The 14,970-nt window shown below is 27.7% G+C and overlaps 1 protein-coding gene across 3 annotated transcripts in view; it reads right to left on the bottom strand.

The window, feature by feature from the left end:
* LOC123299724 (unconventional myosin-XVIIIa) overlaps window positions 1–14,970 on the bottom strand; it is a 274,559-nt gene that overhangs the window by 10,829 nt on the left and 248,760 nt on the right. For all 3 annotated transcript variants that reach the window (XM_044882037.1, XM_044882038.1, XM_044882039.1), the window contains one exon: window positions 11,032–11,121. In XM_044882037.1, coding sequence (XP_044737972.1) covers window positions 11,032–11,121 — 90 coding nt within the window. The remainder of the gene's footprint in view (window positions 1–11,031; window positions 11,122–14,970) is intronic.

Below are 14,970 nucleotides of genomic sequence, written 5' to 3'. Positions count from 1 at the left end.
TGTTGCAATATTGGCATTCCAATTTCTTTTGACTTGTTCAAATTTTTAGCACTATTCAATATTTCTCAAAAGGGATCGTTTTACTGACCTTGTAAGAATAGGCGGGTTCCAAACAGTTCAAATAAAATATTAATTGTTCTTTTACATTGCATCAACGATTAGTATAAAAACAAAAATCACTGGTAAAATAATCTAAATCTATTGCAATTTTACACACGAAATAGGGATCATTTTAACGTATATAATGGTAATCATTTTACTTGTAACGACATTTTTTAATATCGCCTGAACTTATTATACTTCTATCACAATGTATTAAAAAATAAGGATTAAATTTTTTTTTAAAATCAACCTGTTTGAAATAATATTTATCTATATTTTCACAATTAATGAGAAATTTGTAACCAGCGGTTAAGTCGAACTCCTGCCTTTTAAATATCCTTTTACCTAACCTGACATAAACACCTCGAACACAAGAAATTGGGCCTAAAAATGAAGTTAGTAGTTGCCAAGAGTTTCTAGATTATATCATAGAAGTCTAGCTTACGCTGTGCATAATGCTCAAACATAAAAAAAAAACTTAGTTCAATGATCTTAATTGAACGAAAAAATTAATTATCTGTGAATAGTGCCCGGATATTTTTTTATTTATAGTTGAGAGACGACAATTAAATTTTGTTTATCTTTTTTGATATTAGAATTTGAAATAAAAAAGCCCTATTAACTGGCGCTGTAGAAATGACCATTTGATGGTTTTTGTTTTTATTTAAAGAAAAAAAAATTATGATTATTTTAACACTGGACCATCGCCAATTGTTGCAATTCATATTTTAAAAGATAATATTTTATATAGTTTTAGTTTCGCATCGTTTACATGAAATTCATTCTTTTTGTAACGGTGTACTACACTTAAGTGTAGAGAATAAAGGATAGTTTTATTGCTCTTCAAGAACACCAACCTTTTGTGTCTACACTTAGTGTAGTACACCGTGGCAAAAAGAACGTATTTAAGTTAAATGTTGAAATATACTTTTGAAAGTAATAAATATTATTGTGAATGTTTTGATTTGTTATTGATTTGTAGGCATTAAATTTTCATAAATAGATATTTGTTGCGTGTTTAAAATTTAGGGCAATTGGACTAAAATAATACGGGAACCGTCTATTATTATTAAAATGGATGGATGCAATATACAGTGTGTCCGATAAATCCTTATCCACCCTTTAACAAAAGAGTATTTTTTTGAAGGTTACAAATGATAAAATTTAACAAAATTGTAATTGACCTCAAAGTGGCGGATGGGGGGTCTCCAAAAAGAATTTGAAATTGACTTCACTCTCGATTTTTGAGGAATATTTTGTACAAAATGTTTCTAGCAACACTTATTTGAGCCAGGAATTTGATATTAATACTCCACTTTGCGGCTTTTGCTTTGGCAATGTGTATGAAAACGGCCTAAAGTCTAAGCTACTAGTATATAATAATTGTAAAGAAACTCAATGCATCCAAAATTCAAGTAGGAAATCAAAATCGAAATTATATAATTGAAACAATGAATTTATTTTAACAATAATTTATTTTTGGCGGCATTATAATATTATTCAATCAATAATGATTATGAATTTTCAAAAAAAAAGAAGTAGTCTAATGTAAATTGCGGAAAAGACAAATGACAAGCATTTTAGATGTATGTTTCGTTCGACAGATTGTTGGGCGTTTGTTGCTATTTATTGTATAAGTTGGATAGTTGCCAATTTTGATGCACAGCACTGTATTATAGGTTTACACCACAGGCCAGAACAGTCAAAACTACATTTCAATAATATATTTAAAAAATTTGTTTTAAGTAAATACAAAACTATATTGTAAATGATTCGATAGTTGTAAGTTTTTTTAAAATTCCGAAAGATAAAACCAGAAAGTTGGGAGATAGTGAAATTGATTTAACTATACCACCGAATTATAATACTGTTCGATAATTTCGATGTATAGTAAACTCAGTTTTTCTATCTTTCTATTTCAAGTAATCTAAAATAAAAGCTGCTCAGAATTGTCGAATTTATCTGCATATGAAACAAATAATCAAAAAATATCATTTTTTACTGAACTCTGAAGAATTTATGTTAATATCGGGAGTCAGGAGAGACTACACAATTTCGAGCGGACAAATCTGCAGAGGTGGCAACCCTAAACTAATAAAAAGTTTTCATATGAAGGTAGTACAAGCGCCAAGGCAATTTTAGATTTAGAGTTGAAATTATTTGTACCTTATTTTCAACTGTGATGATGAATTTTGTTATAACTTCATGAATGTAGACGAAAAATAAGAATAAAACTTTTCGATATCTGCCATGGTTTTCTAAATAACGAAAGCTAACTTCCCACTGAGCTGGTGGTTTCAAATTTTGAGTATAGAACTGGTCCAATGGCTGAAGCTCATATTTAATGGTTTTTTCGACGGAATTAGCTTGGATGAACTTTTGAGTGAGCATGTACATTATAAAAGCACACTTTCAAATTAATATGGTTTGTTCTATAACACTCATACGAACATTTTGAGCCAGACCCCATAAAAATCATATTGTTCCATAGATAGCAACCTTTTGGTCTATAATTTTTTACAGTAAATACTCTTGATAATTAACAAGTGAAAACAAAACAATGAACTGAGTTAATTGTTGAAACACCATGTATAGACAGTGTTGATGACGCAATCGTTTGTGTAATTGACGTCATGTAAGTAAAGAAAGATATCCACTCTTAGGTTGCCACACATTCATAACTGATATTCCCATATAATACATACTATAAAATTTGCACATAATTTGCGCACTCCTGGGTAAGCAGTGATGTTTACAAAAAATTGTTCAAGCAAAAGTTGTTTATTTTTTTATAAGGAATATTTTTTACATTTAAACTTTTGTTATATCTCTAACGGTTTACAAGGTGGGTCCTACAGATCCAAGACCCAATTGACCTATGTTGCTCATTTACGACCTCACTTTTTACGTCCTAAGCACGCTATAAAAATTTCAGCTTGATATCTCTTTTCGTTTTTGAATTATCGTGATGACAAACGGACAGACGGCAGACGACAGACAGACAGACAGACAACCGTAAATTGACTAGTTAGGTGATTTTATGAACACCTATACCAAAATTTTGTTCATAGCAACAATATTTCTAAGCGTTACAAACTTGGGACTAAACTTAGTATACCTGTGTATTTTTTATATACATGGTATAAAAATGATTCTTGATTTTAGTCTACGATTCCTAAAAATGTATATGAACTACCAACAAAAGCGGGAGAGCTCGATTTGAAAATAGTTTATAAAATGAAGCACGATTGACTTTTTGTTCCGCATACAATTATGACAATAAGGATGCCAAATTACAATCTTTTCTCTTACATGAATACTAATCCTAATGAATTAAATATATAATTCTAATAAATTTTGTGAGATCCCTCATCTATTTTATTGCAACACAAAATTTTTTTAAAAGTAGCCAATACAACAACGATTTGATAATGAAATTAGAATGTTGATTATGCCGCCAAAATATTTTTGATAGGAAATAGTTTTGGTTACATAAAACTTTTAGATAGTTTTTAATTTCATTGGACTTTATATTTAATGAATGTCTCGGATGAAGAAAATATAAAGTTTCAAAATAAACAAGCCAAGGCGGTTATGACCTTTAAAATTCAGATTTATAGTTTGCTGATCTATGATGCATTCGAACCTCTCTCCAACGACCTTCGATACAGCTCATAAGCCTGTATTTTCACATAACTAAAAACTTTAAACAAGAAGATTTATAAAAGCAAATGAAAGACTTCGAATTTGGACTGCTAATTTAATTAATTTTTTTTAGCTATCCAGCCAAAAATTAAATAGAAAAAAAATTGACTTTCTGAATAACATATTTTAAAGAATGGCCTTGAAACAAATTATTTTTACAAAAGTTGATTTGATGTCATTTATAAATGCCAACATGTGAAATTTTTCGATGTTAAAAATACAGAATTTTTTCTTAGATAATGACGATTAGATGATACAAAAAATTTTGCTTATAAAAAAATGTAAACATGCTGTTTAGAAAAGCATCTTATTGTTAGAATTACTAAAATAAAATGACTAATTAAAAAAATATTCGCCAGCATATAATTGACAAAACTTAATGAGCCTTATCAAAAATTTGCAATAAATACGTATTGTTTGAAAGCAAATTTATTTACTATATCATTCTACTGTACGAATTCGGTTATCTTATATATTACGCGAGCATTCTTCTAGGTCCAATCAAAAGCGTATAAGATATAGAAAAAGCCTGGAAATTAAAACAATTTCTGTTTGAAAATTTTCTACAAAAACTGCAATGTATAGACAGAAATTGAATAAAATTGAAGTACTTATCGTGAACTTCTTTGACAAGAAGTTTCAGACACATGCAATAAAAAAAAATTTGACATCGTAATGACGTCAATAAGTACTTGTTTTTGTACCTAATTTGAAGGTCAAAGTTCAGTATTAAATTTTATTAAAAAAGCAATTAAGAGACATCATATTATTATACCAACTAACTTTTCATAATTATTCATTTAATTGAATATTCTAATCACGTGTCCAGTAAATTTAATTAAATAAAATTATATACTTAAAAGAGGGTCAAAGTATGTTTATAACAATTTTCTTTTCTCTAATAATGTCAGTTTTATTTATTAAAAATATGGTTACCATAAATAATTTGAATTATAGGTATTCTTTGTTGAATTATACTTTGATATAATTACAGAGTGGAGCAGAGAAGTGTGCGATTTTGAAAGTGCTATATACAAAAACCTAACAATTTACCCCATTTGTTTTTAAACCATTTAAAAATAAATTTAAAAATATTCAAACACTAAATAAAATTAATTAAGTTAGAAATAAGTGGAATTTAACAACTTGCGACTTTTTCTTCTGAGTAAACCTACAAAAAAGAGAGATAATGAGCGAAACTGTATCATATTAACCCACCATCAACAGTTGAAGCACTGTAAGTAATGAAACTGGATAAACCCTGTGACATGTGATTACTGGTCGCCTGTCATAATCGCCTGGATATATGCGCTTGAATGAAAGTCATCTCTTACTCGAACTATTATTGGAACTCAGTTGTACTTAGTTTATTTTCTTAAATGCTTTTATATAATTTACTTAAAATAAAATTTATAATTCATTTGAAAATACAATTAATGAAATTTTTTACATGTGTTTTAAGATGGCAAAAAAATTGATAAAATTATTAGATTTGTTTTACAGTCTTTTCAAAATTGCACAATTCTCTGCCCCATTCTGTATATGATGGCTTTATTGGCTTTTAATTGATTTGCTTCAATAATAAATAAAACAAAATTGTATGTACAGAAATATCTGACCGAAATTTTAAGTCGTTGCGTTGATAGAATACAAATTGTTACTGTATTGAAATTCTTTTATAGTAAACTGTTAGTAGGTTAAAACGGTTTATAATTATTATTGTTTATGCAAGATGAAAGAAAAATTTTCAATTATGGATTTATTTCGAAGTAGTTAAATTTAATGATTAATGAATTCGTTAAGTTCGTGTCTTAAAATTTAATAAAAATTAGTAATGCAAGGATTTCAAATTCTGCAAGGATTGAATTGCGTTTATGCATTTAAATACTTTTGGCAAAACGAGCTTAGTATTTCTATAGGTGGTCAAAAATAGGAGAGAAAACAAATTGTTCCTTATAAAAAAAACAAACCTTTTTTGAAACTGAATACCTTAAGAGTTGCCTATCTGTCTTTCTGTGACAGCATCGTATGAACCGATAATAATTTTTGTTTTTTTGAAAAGTAATTTAAGAAGCATTCTTAGCTATGTTTCAAACAAATCGGTTCAGTTTAAAGAGAGCTACAAGGAAAAAATCGCATTTGTCGGAGTTTTTATATTTTGTAAATTTCACTTGTATTTTCGGTAATAAATTTGAAGGTTTGATAGAGTATTTAGAAAATTTTAGTATAATTAATATTAGCTCAAGAATTGTGATTTGAAAAAGTCTATAAGTTGAGTTCAATGTTTTTAATTTAAAAATTTAATGTGTGTAAATTTAAATATGTACAATTTATTCACAGTTTACAATTAAAAAAATTGATTATTTATAATTGAAATGCATTAAAGTAGTCCGGCTGTTGTGTAGTCAACTATGTAGTCAATTAGGCAATTTAGGCAATTTTTATGATGTAAATTTTAATAACGAAATAATTCAAAATTGTCCCTAGCAAGAGGCCCCAAAACTGTGTTTATTGTGATCAAGGCACTTTGAACTATCATTTACCGCAAGGGAGCGTCCATAAAGCACGTAGCCTGGTCAAGAGGGGAGGGAGTGAGTTTGAACGCTACGCTGAGCCACGTAACGGGGGGAGGAGGTAAAAGCAAAGCTACGTAGTTTTCTTCAAATGAAAACTTTTTGGGTAAAAAAATTTATAATTTTTAAATAATTCTATTTGAAACACAGATGCTAATTTTTGAGAAGGAATTATGAATAAAATAATGAATTGTTAATAAATTAATTTATTTGAGAGTGTATTTAAGTATATTTATTTAATTAATGTATACTAGAAAATATTGTGTCAAAAAACCACGTCCCAACAGGGAGAAGGGAATGGTTGCAGAAAAAGCTACGTTAGGCTACATGAAGGTAGGGAGGGGTCTAAGAAGGGCTAAAATATGACCACGTGGTTTATGGACGTTCCCCAAAAAAAATGAATGAACATTCACCGTTAGCGAATACAAAAAACGATGCAGAACCCCGCAAACTTTTGAAATTCGATATTTCGAGCGGAAATTATATATCGGACAATAAATGACTTGTATTTGCTTAAATATTAGAGGGGAGGGGCAGAAATATCCCTTTCTTCCCCCTTGAATTAATAAAAACAAAATTAATTCTAAATGAAAATTACTTCCAATGTTCATTATTTTTAGTCTTTTTTAACTAGCCTATTAACTTCAATTTAAAATTTATAATAATATTCATAAAATATTTAAAAAATTATCATTTCGTGTAGTATGAATAAAAAATTTTGGCAAGCATAAATATAGTTCACGATGGATTTACATTACAATTCCGTAATAAAAACATTTAATATATCATCAAAATTAAAATAAGATATGTTACTTAAAAAAAGACTATACTTTTTAAACATTCTTAAATGAAAGTAGAAAAATTTTCATGTTTATAAAATTAATAAAAACGAAATTAATTTTATCAAAATGATTCATAATTGAATTAATAATAGTATTTGAATACAATACTTGAATCCGTGGGTGTATTTTTTTATTATACAATAGACACAGATAAAATTTTTTTTGCTTATCTGGTTCTTGAAATGTATGATTAGTTAAAAAAATATTGTTTTTTTTTTTTCGTCATAACTGTGTGAAAATAAAATGAATTTAAAAACAAAATTTTGTGTTTGAAGAAATTTGAATTTGTTCCAATATCTTAACTTAACAAATTAAACTAATTTTCTACATAATTTTTAAAAGCTTTGTAATATGTTGTTTTTATTACTCTTTAAAATTAATGTCACATAATGTACATTTTCATTTAATTTGAAATTATAGTTTTTCGAAAAATTTCAACAATTAGAAAAGGCGCATTAGTTTTAAATTTACTCAAAAGACAAGTTTATTTTGAATCCCGGTTCTTTATTGAGCATTCAAATTGGTTAGGTTCACTTTAATACCCATGTTTAATAACTAAAAAAAAATGATATAATTTCTAAACCTCGAGTTTTATAAGCAATAGCCAGAATTTTGAATAGTTCTGCTCAGATTTTTAAGAGTAAGATCAAATTAATATTTATATAAACTATTTCTATTTTGTAGTTTCCGCAAGGAGAAAGTTAGAAAAATCCTTTTACATTGTAACAAGACAATTTTTACTACTAGTTACATCAAACACCAACTTTTGTACAAAATTAGAGTTACAGAACTCTTAATTTGTTAAAAGAAATTTTTAGAACTAGAAAAATATGATTTAGATCTGCACAAATCGGAAGTAGATAGCTGTACGATCTTCTATAAGTTCACTACAATTACAAGCTCATTGCTTAATCAATAGTAAGCAGTCTTCGAATGAAATTAATAGCATTAAGGGCGTTCTTCGGAAAATTCGTTTTCTTAGAAACATCATGAAAACGTCAATATGCAATAATGATAAAGTTTGCATTTGTAATTATCTTAGGAATAAATATATTTAAATTTTTATCTCTATCATTTTTATCAAAATTATCAACAATACCCCGTTTTTGGGTTGCATTGAAATTGATATGTCTCTTAAAAAATTACCATGTCCCAGGCAGGGACTTTAGACTTCTATGGTATTCCCTTTTTTGCCGTGGGTTAGAAAAGAATAAATTATTCTACTTTAATAATAAAACTAACTAAAGTGTCAAAATGTTTCATAAAATTCAATTTATCATAAAAATAGAATATAATGAAAAAATTGGCATCATCAATTTAAAATGAATAGCAGTTACATATGACGCCAATACTTGACGCCAACAAATAATTAACCCTGAATACTTCCGTTAAAGACAGAAAATGAATCATTTTTAATTCTAGTCGGTAATATCAGTTCTAGGCGTTTCATCGTTCTTGTTCTCTAAACAAAAATTTAATTCATTTTTCTTAAAAACAGAGGTCTAGAGATAATCATAGTTTGAAAATAAAAAATTTTTAAATGTAATTAAGGAATATACAGAATGTTCGATTTACATCTAGGCATATAACTATCACGAGTATGACAGAATACATTCGTTAATCAATGCATCTAAGTGAGAGGTATTATATACATGTGTTGAAGCTTCGATATGCCTTGAGATAGTTGTAAGATTTCTTAACGCATGTACTCGTGATATTTATATGCTTAGTAAATCGAACAGAAAATTTATATTTAAATCGAACATTCTGTATATTTCTTTCCTAGACTTTGTAATAGTAAAGTATTTTCATAGTTATTGATTTCTCTTTCAGGGGGAAAATTATTAACTGTGCAACAAGCTGAAAAATGGTGAATTTTCATTGAGGATGATTGAAAATGAGGATAATTGGATAAAAAAATTCCGCGTAAAAAAGAGAGAAACAGAAATACAAAGTGTTCAATTGAAAAAAAATATTGACGTCTTTTAAAATTTTATACAAATTATTTGTTTATAATTTCTTTAAACATATTTATTTCTAAATTATTGGAATCAGATCATAAGTAATTTTTGCAATATGACATTCATATTAAATGTTCAAGGCCACATTCGAAAAACAGAATACGCTTTCAACATTTTCAAACGACACAGATGTTTTTTATTGAGTAACAAAAATATTAAAAATTTCCTGATTTCCACTTAATTATTTGGTTTAAATTATAAAAATATTGAGAAAAGTTATTTTAGGTAAATTAATTTTAGGAACATATATTTTCAGAAAATTCATCAATTTACAGGTGATTAAACTGAGGCATGATAGTGGTCACGTAGAATTCAAGATAGAATTGAAAATATAGAACTAAAAGCTACAGGGCCGGATTTAGGAGAGGGCATTCGGAGAAACTGCTCCGGAGCCTTCACAAAAGAGGAACCCTCATAATATAGCGACTTTTTACTGTATTTTCGATACACGTTAACGCTATAATTAAATTTCAGACAATTCTTGTTTTGCTCGATTAAAATAAAATTCTTCATTTTATTTGAAAAATAATTAGGGGCCACGGGGCCTCCAAGCCTTCAAATCCGGTCCTTAGAAGCTATATAAAAATGTGACTGATTCGTTGTCTTCAAAAGACGAAAAGACATTCTACCAAAAGACAAAATTCTAAAATTCGACCAAAATTTCGGAATTTTCTTTGTGTAGGCGTATGAACCAAAAATTTTGTTGCAAACTGTGGGTGTGCAGAAATTATTATGCCAAAATCGGGCACAGCAATGATTCTGCATGAATACATTTTACTCATATAGTATTTTTCATAGGTAAAATATCGACTGTAATGAGATATTCAATTTTACGTAGGCTCTCGAATTATTTCGTTAATATACAAAAATTTGCCAAAATGAAGACTACAGTTTATACACTTTTTCGACTTTTTCGTTTTTGATGAATTTTTGTTATATCTTTTTCTTTGACAGTTAATATTTCGTAAACTAAAAGGTGGGCATGGGACTGGCTCTTCGTTTTGAAATTTTGTGTACTTAACATCATAAAAATTAACTATTATAAAATTAATTTTTAAACTTGTCTATTGTCCCAACCACCTTAAACAATTTTTTTTTGAGTAGTTTTACTATTTTTGTTTATTTTTGGATAAATAACCAGTTAGCCTAACAAACACAAAATTTGTATAATGTTTCGATAGAGGCCACGATAATAAAAAGAAATTATATTATACTAGCCATTATTCGTCCACTTCGCTGGGCAACTCTAACTTTATTTACAATTATCACAAAATTTTCCCCTCGTTCTCTTAGTCCCCATAAAGTCGTCCCTTACTAAAATGATCTCGAAAAATAAGTTTGCCCTGGGGTCGTTTTGATTGCGATATGGTCTTTGAGATGACTTCCACCTTAAGCCTCAGAGATTTCTACGCTTGGATGTTTACATGAATATGGGAACGATATGGGTGTATCGTAATATAGCAAAGAACCATCGTCTCGATAAAATATAAATTGTGTGAATAAATCTCGATCGATCAAGTCGTTTAGAAGTTACTGCACGATTACAAACGGACGCACCAATGATTATAAAGATTTGAAAGAAATATGTATTTTGAATAACAAACTAATAAAAACATATTAGTGCAATGTTTTTCAAATTCAACTGCATTTTATTATTTATTTTCAATGAAAGTTATTCGAATTTATTAGTTTGAAACATTTCCAAAAATGTCAAAGACGTTTAACTTAAAATATTGATTCAATAAATCAACATTTCAATATAAAGTTTAAATAAAAAAAAGTACTGACCTTTGCTTCAAGTTTGTCATTATCGTGTTTCAGTGTTGTTCGTTCAGCTTCAAGTTTTTCAACTTTTGCACGTAAAACTTCTAGTTCCTCCTGAAAATAAATTTTTTATTAATAAGGTACGCTAGATATGAAATTTTAGGAATAATATGGATTCTAATTATACTTTATTGTGTCTTAAAATACTAAAATTTAACTTTGGATTCATGTTTTGTTTAATTATGTGTCAAAAAAATTCAATGTTGATAATATTATGATGTTTGTGTTTATTTTTACCACAAAAATATTGTGGTTCTAATTTTTTTGTAACAGGCTAGAATTCAAAGCAAAATACTATTTTGTAGTTTGGAATTACGTTAACGAGATAGTAATTAACGTTTGTAACTTTGAAAGCTTCTGAATTAATATTAATTAAATTGAAATTTTGATTACATGCAAAACTTAAAATAAAATTTACTACAATCTTCTTAGCAGTTTTTTTCTTTTAACTAAATGTTTAAAGAGATATACGTTTGAACTTCTAATAAAAATTAAAAAAAAAAATTTTTTTGTCGACAAATTTTTAATTTACTATCTTAGAACATTGAACGCGAATATTCCCGTAATAATAAACTTGAAACAAGAGATAAATTGTAGTAAATTTTATTTTCTATAATTATATTGCTTATTATAAATATGATCCCAAATGCATGTAATTCGAGTTTGCACAATCCCAGGATATACGCATAAGTTTTGGAAGCCAAATTACCTCGAAAGTTTTGCTCTTTTTTCAGTTTTTTAGCTTGCAAAAAAGAAGCGATACGTTGGACGGAAAATATCAAATATCATGAGATATTTCCTCGGTTTCCAACCTTTGATTTCGTCTATACCACTGAACCGAATTTTAAGTTTTAGATGTTCATTCGATTCAGAATTTGATCTTTTTAATATTGAATGGGATGACATTTTCTGTCCGACGTACCATTTCCTTGCTGAGAAAAATAGCAAAAATTTCGCTGTCATTTGGCTTTCAAAGGTTATACACACTTTCTGGAATTACGCAAAGTTGGATTACACGCATTTAGGATCGAATCAAGGTATTAAAATGATTTTCAGCTTACTGGAAAAATTAGAACTCTTCGAAAAATTTTAGTTTGATTTGCCTAATGGTACACAGAACTCAAAAACTACAGCGTATCTTCTTCGAATTTTAGCCTCTTTATCATTTTCGAAATGCGCATATTAAAACAGGATGGTCTTATTCATAACAGTAGCACGTTTATCAAATGGATGATAACTGAATAATTATGACAATTTATCAATCAATTATAGCCGAGAAAGTGCCGTTTTCTAGATACAGGGTGTTTAATTTTCGGAAGAAAAAATATTTTGGTGAAAATTATCAAAAACCTTCTTAAAAAAGTAAATTTTAACAGTAAATATTTGGGACATTATGTGAAAAATTTCCATTGTTGGTTCTAAGCAGTGTTTTTAGCTATATTCATAATAATATCCTTTATTGTTCTAAAATTCCAACAACCTGTTTCTAGAAAAGGACCCTTTTCCGACAATAAGACATTGAGATATTGTTATTATTTTCCAGCTGTTAGAACTTGGATCAACGTTTTTGTATATCGTCGTGGAAATATAAATTATGTTAATAAATCTTAATTATGTTAACCTCATTGATCATAAAAGTTTTTACTGATAATAAAATTTAATAGTATTGCAATAATATTTCTGATGGGAAATACCTATCATTTTTTAAACTCAAAAATAAAGCAAAATTTTAATAACATTTTTCTCAATAATGTTACTTGTTAAAAAAAATTCAAATTTTTAAAATTAAATTGAATAAAATTTATGATTTAATTAACAAACTTGAATGTTTGTAAATAAACAAACCTAATTTTTCATGTTTATAAAACATTAAAAAATAAAAAGAATAAATAAATAATTAAATCAATTTCTTAAAAAGATATTCAATAGTGAAATTTAATTTCGTGAATGAATGTCTGTCTTGATGAGAAATCTGAACTAATTAATTCATAATTATCAATTAATGAGAAACAATGTCGTATATAAAAAATATTGGATATTGTTGACAGTTTATGAAATAAGTATGCTTACAAGTCATGAATACCGATTCATAAATGAATGTTTAAATTAGCCTTATTAAATTTATTTAATGCTATAAAAAATTTGTCTGATAAAATAAAAATTTTTGGAGCAAAAAGATTTTGAAATATATTGTAACTGAACGCGTGTTATGGTATATTGAGCAATATTTTCTACTAGAAAGCATGTTTGATCTCTTTGGAGTACATAAAAAGATATTGTACGACATTCATTTGTTTTATAAATATAACAATAATTCCAAATATAACAATAATTTTAACTACATTATATTTTCGTTATTTTTTTTAATTTTTAGTACATATTAATTTGTTTTGGAAAAGTTTTTCTTTTGAAGTCGGCTTTTCTTTTTGTTAAAAGTTTTTTTTACTTTGTGATTTTAAGTGAATCTGCAGTACACTAACTAATTTGTCACTAAAAAAAGAATAATCGAAATCGGTTGGCGTGATATTGAGTTATTCATCCTCTTGTCGTGCATACTTAATGCAAATTTAAGACTTTTATGGTTTTCTCATAGTTGCCGTTGTCAGAACTGAATCAAAATGAAATGGGACCACACGGAAAGTACCAGCTTTCAAATAGGTAAAGAAAAAAATCGGTTCACTCAGTCAAAAGTTCTGAGGTAACACACATAAAAAAAATACAGTCGAATTGATAACTTCCTCCTTTTTTGTTTGAAGTCGGTTAAAAATGGCATGTTAATAATCCGTTCACGGGGGGGGGGGTTGTTTGAAAGCCCGACCCCCCACACCAACCCCCGGAAATACGCCATTGCATTTGAGAAAAGTATTTATGGGTAGTAAAAAGTTTTTCTCTGTTTTGATTAATTTGTAATTTTTTAATAGATATTAATTGTTTTGTCTACTTACTAGAAAAAATAAACGATAAAAACTATTATTTTTTAAAAATAATTCACTATTTTTTAGTTTTAGAGAAGTATTAAAAAACAAACAGTTAATAAAACCAAAAGTACAAAGAATATTTTAAATTGACAATTAAATAACAAAATACAAATTTCATGGCTGATTAATAAGAAAGACATTATTAATTATCACATGGTTGATGGTTAGTTGACGTATAAAATGTTTTTTAAACCACAATATTATAAACTAAGTATAATTGTAGGTGACAATGTCACAGTTTTTTTTATTTATCAAGCAAATAACAGAAATAGTTAAGGTAGTATGAGAACAGTTGTTAGTTACTAGATTTAGCTTGATTTTTTTCCAAAATGACAGGCGTTTTAAAGTGGAAAAGCAGGAAACATTCTGCTCTTTTAAATACTGAAGATAGATAGATAGTTCCTAATGAAAAATGCGAAATTTCTATTCGGTTATAGGCGTTAGGTAACACAGGAGGGGTAAGAAGTAGCTCATGTTCGTAGGTGAGTTATTTTTGGTAAAAGAACAGATAATTTTTGTTACTTTATCAAGAATAAGGCTGCAATATAAATTTTCTACTATCTCTTATGAACATAAACTATTTTACTGCCCATTGCGTTATGAAACACCTTCGACCACATGAAATTTGGCATTCCGCACTATCTCTATTTTTAGTGTTCAATAGGGCAGTCTAAAATATTTCGATTTTGAGGAATTTTGAGTAAATTTAACTTTAGTTACAATTTTAGCTTTCCATATTCATTAAATTTCGTCGAATTCGTTGATTTGCTTTTGAATTGGAAACGATAGTTTTTTAAGTTAGGAAAAAATTTGAAACCACAAAAATAATATTAATAACTTTTTTGGAAACATTTTGCAGCAAACTTAAACGATTAACAAAGTGCATGTATTTATTAATACAGAAAAAAAACACAATTAATTTAAT

This window comes from Chrysoperla carnea, chromosome 5 (assembly GCF_905475395.1).
Source record: "Chrysoperla carnea chromosome 5, inChrCarn1.1, whole genome shotgun sequence".
Lineage (NCBI taxonomy): Eukaryota > Metazoa > Arthropoda > Insecta > Neuroptera > Chrysopidae > Chrysoperla > Chrysoperla carnea.
The sequence above is the reverse complement of the archived record's forward strand: the minus strand, read 5'-3'. Positions and strand labels throughout refer to the sequence as shown.